The sequence below is a fragment of the Larimichthys crocea genome, chromosome VI (genome assembly GCF_000972845.2).
Source record: "Larimichthys crocea isolate SSNF chromosome VI, L_crocea_2.0, whole genome shotgun sequence".
In the NCBI taxonomy this organism is placed as follows: domain Eukaryota; kingdom Metazoa; phylum Chordata; class Actinopteri; family Sciaenidae; genus Larimichthys; species Larimichthys crocea.
Genome location: NC_040016.1, coordinates 3309540 through 3313821, shown reverse-complemented (window position 1 = coordinate 3313821; position 4282 = coordinate 3309540). Strand labels below are relative to the sequence as shown.

The following is a 4282-nucleotide window of genomic DNA, read 5'->3' as shown; positions in this document are numbered from 1 at the left end:
ACAACGATAAATAAACACCAATTCACCCTAATCTTTTTGACTATAAATCTATCTATGTGTTTCTGTGGGCGTTTCTATACCTGCTGAATGTAACCGCTGTGAAACAATCGGGAAATAACTTTTTATTTCTGTCATTAATGACAGCTTTATTAAGGCCGGCGCTCGCTCTCTGTTATTGTTGTCTGTCTCTCGCTCTCTAATCATCGGACACAAATCAAAGTAAACTTCTTCGTGTCATTATATTTTGCGGCGTAATTTGCGAGTCAGACTCAGATTTAGAAGCTGGTACTTGAAATAAACAAAGTGAGAACACACACGGGTAGATTATCAGAGTTTGGTCCGTGAATCCACCTGGATAGTCTCTGCTTCAGAGACATTTCAGGCTGTCTGTGGAGGTTTGACCGATCTGAGTGTCTAATTCGCAGCCGGAGCGTATCTTCTCCACCTTGTGCCATGTTTGTCAGTATATGTGTTGGGCTGCGAGTGTGTCGTGCACATACATACGTCATCAATGGGAATTTATCGTTTTTATCTTGGGATGACATATTCTTACCGTGGGGAATGTTTTTGACGATATATTGTAAACGACAATATATCGCACATCCCTATATATCATTCAAGAAAATATATCAATGATGTCTTTTGATCTCAATCATGTTGTTAACTTTTAGTTGCACTCTTTACAAAGTGCAACTTCACCTCACCCGATCTGACCTGAGATCAGCAGTGCTCTGACCTGTACTTAGAATGTGTCTCAGACTGTGCTGCTGGAGAGGATGTTAAAATAATTCATATTGTCTATAAAAACAATACAGTATGAATATATAATTTAAGTGTGTCAGTGTCTCATTTTTTTGGATGACAGATCTTTCTTATTATGGCAAAGTGGTGCAGAGTTTTTCTGAAACGATACAGCAGTAAAGGGTTTGTTTGTATTCTGCTTTTTGAATAGTAGCATTGACGTTGCCTTGTTTGTCCACAGGAGGGCGCCCTAACAGCCTTCAGGAAGACCTATGACAAGACGGTGGCTCTGGGTCACAGGCTAGATATCGTCTTCTACCTGCTGAGGATCGGCCTGTTCTACATGGACAGCGACCTCATCACATGCAACTCTGAGAAAGCAAAGAGGTAAAGGCTCGCATGTCGTCGGTCTGAAAGATTTCCACCAACTGTTTAGTTGATCTTTTCAGCACTTAACGACATGTGTCTCCATCTCCACAGCCTCATCGAAGAGGGGGGAGACTGGGACAGGAGGAATCGTCTGAAGGTCTACCAGGGCCTGTACTGCGTGGCCATCAGGGACTTCAAACAAGCTGCTGAGCTCTTCCTCGACACAGTCTCTACTTTCACCTCCTACGAGCTCATGGACTACAAAACCTTTGTCACCTACACCGTCTATGTTTGCATGATCGCCCTCAAAAGGCCTGACCTCCGTGAAAAGGTAGGAGTGTGCTTACTCAGGAAAGAGTAAAAGACTAATAAGGAAGTGTGTGACAGGTGTGTGTGTGTAAGTTGGCACAATGACTGCAATGAAATGTGTTCCTCTTCAGGTAATAAAGGGAGCAGAGATCTTGGAGGTGCTGCACAGTCTGCCTTCTGTTCGCCAGTATCTCTTCTCCCTCTATGAGTGCCGTTACTCTGTCTTCTTCCAGTCTCTGGGTGAGCAAGCCTCTTTTAGTCACCTAAAAAAACTCTCAAAACTTATTTTGCAGTTTATCGCCACAAACTCAAAAGTTCTCTTCAGTCTGTTGTTTAAAAATATTCTAATGTTTTATTTGTCAGAATAGGATTTTACTCCAATAAAGACTGAGAACCTTTGTTGTCTTTGTGCCACAGCCATGGTGGAGCAGGAGATGAAGAAGGACTGGCTCTTTGCACCCCACTACCGCTACTATGTGAGGGAGATGAGGATCCAGGCTTACAGCCAGCTGCTAGAGTCTTACCGCTCCCTCACCCTGGGCTACATGGCTGAGGCCTTTGGTGTCAGCACAGAGTTTATTGACCAGTAAGTGCCTGTACACCATGTTCATGTGCCACATCCAACGGAGATTTTGTAAAAAATGAATGTTGTGCACAGGTTGAGCTGTACTTCCCTTTAGTGTTTTCCAGCAGGGTGGTGTTGGGGTGCATGTACATATCAGATCATCTCGAGTGATATAATTTTCAAAAGCAAAATGGACGGATCAGCATTTTTGAATTGAGCTGGAAACTCAGATCTGGAGTTACTGGCCCAGATTCTACAGAAAGAATTGCAAAAAGCAAAATGGACAAAACAACAGATGTAATACATGTGAAGCAACGACATGAACGTTCCCAGTAAGCTTTCCTCATGCAGTCCTTCATCCCAAAGTGGGCGTCGATTCATCATGACATAGTGTTTATTTAAAGCTTCCTTCAACTTTAAAGGGATAGTTACATATTTGGGGATATTCATTACAGATGGCTAGATCAGAAGATTTTGATACCTCATGTTTGTACGATAAATATGAAGCTGCCGGCCAGTTTGCACAGTGGTTCTTCTTAGTCACCATGAAGTTACCAGGCAACCAGCGCAGATGCCAAGAAGTTACTGCACCTTTTTGAGCAAATAAGATATAACTTTACTGAACGTTAGACTTTTAGAGGTGGTGCTAGGCAGATTGTGTTGCCTTTGGTCAGAGAGTTTCCAATCGTCTCGTCTATCTTGGAAGTGAATAGACGCATTTGCTGAAGTGTGTTCCCCTTTTTTCGTACAGTGTGTTCAGTTGGAGGTTTTTAGGGGAAGCGTCATGTCATGACAGATTTTTGTTCTGGCTAGCTGAACTAAATCTCCTCTCCTTCCTCAGGGAACTGTCCCGATTCATAGCTGCTGGCCGTCTCCACTGTAAAATTGATAAAGTGAACGAGATTGTGGAAACCAATAGGTAATGTCACTGTTCTTCAAACCTCAGTACTTCCAGAAATAACTCCGTAACCACAGGCAAGACTAAATCTCTCCCCGCTCTTCTTTCCAGACCTGATAGCAAAAACTGGCAGTACCAGGAAACCATAAAGAAGGGAGACTTGCTGCTCAACAGAGTCCAGAAGTTGTCCAGAGTTATCAACATGTAATCGCGGCGGCCATATTTTCTCATTACAGCAAGGGGGACTTGCATCATTCTTCTTGTTATACCCAAACCTGCAGTTTGTCTGACAAAGTGACTCTTATATTGTGTATATAATAAAATTTGTTTAACTGTTGGAATTGCATCGCTCTCGGCTGTTTTGTTTGATATTTTAGGAAAGAGGCAGAGACAGCGTTTCATATAAATAGCAGTATAAATTATTTTATTTACAGAAACTTGTTACAAAACAAATATACTATACAATCTTTTTTTCTTTAAATATTAATTCTAACCTATGTTTTGTTCATGAATTACATAGCAGCCAATACATAAGTCCAGCTGAAAATGATTTGATAATGTATACAAAAGAAAAAAAATCTATACACGCTTTTACATAGTATGAATGGTGGATTTATTTTGTCCTCCCAAACACAAACTGTATTCTCTCTCTCTCACTTTCACATTCCAAGTCTATGGTGCTAATAAAAAAAACATCCTCGCTTTGTTTCCGTCTACTGGAAACGATGCCAAGATGTCAGTTGAGTTTGAGGGTAAACAAAACACTTGATTGAAGGTTTTTTTTTTGTTTTTTTTTAACGTACAAAACTCAGTAAACCAGAGGGGGCTTAAGCCACACACAGGCTAACAGAAAATCTTGACGTCTTGTCTGGAAAACTTTGATTAACCCCACCCCTTCCCAAAGAAAAACACAATACTAAAGTGTTTCATAATGGGCAGCTGACAAGCTCAGGTTTTACCACATTTAGGGTTCATAGGCAGATTTAAAAGCAAACTCCTAAACACTTCGAACATTCAAGTAAGGTAAAACAACCCAAAGAATACTGTCCTCAAACAGTCAGGGCGAAACAAATTCAGGCACTTTCTTAATTTGATATTTCTTTTAAAAGCTGCAAACTATTTCTTTAAAAGCTGTGATTCAAATTACTTGTTTGGCAACGATAATGCAAGCAGTTGGACTGTTTTGAAGTGTTCCTCTTCCTTGCAATGATTGCTTAAGTCCCTTCAGCCTTTTTAGAAAAGATTGAAACACTTATGTTAAGTGTTTCAATCATGAAATGTGTTTAAGGTCTACAAAGTGTATGACTGAAGAGTCCATGGAAACTGGTTCGACTTCGACAACGGGCACAGCCTGCAGGACAGTTCAAAATCACAGGCTAATTGGGTCATATAGTAACGTG

General features: G+C 40.9%; 1 protein-coding gene across 2 annotated transcripts in view; it reads left to right on the top strand.

Moving 5' to 3' along the window:
- psmd6 (proteasome 26S subunit, non-ATPase 6) overlaps window positions 1-3226 on the top strand; it is a 6174-nt gene extending 2948 nt beyond the window's left edge. Inside the window, exons 3-8 of one of the 2 annotated variants that reach the window (XM_027279024.1) lie at window positions 983-1128; window positions 1222-1441; window positions 1551-1659; window positions 1837-2005; window positions 2826-2903; window positions 2994-3226. In XM_027279024.1, coding sequence (XP_027134825.1) covers window positions 983-1128; window positions 1222-1441; window positions 1551-1659; window positions 1837-2005; window positions 2826-2903; window positions 2994-3090 — 819 coding nt within the window. In that variant the 3' untranslated portion in view covers window positions 3091-3226. The remainder of the gene's footprint in view (window positions 1-982; window positions 1129-1221; window positions 1442-1550; window positions 1660-1836; window positions 2006-2825; window positions 2904-2993) is intronic. The other variant, XM_027279025.1, reaches the window with a different exon arrangement.
- The last annotated feature ends 1056 nt before the right edge of the window (window positions 3227-4282 follow it).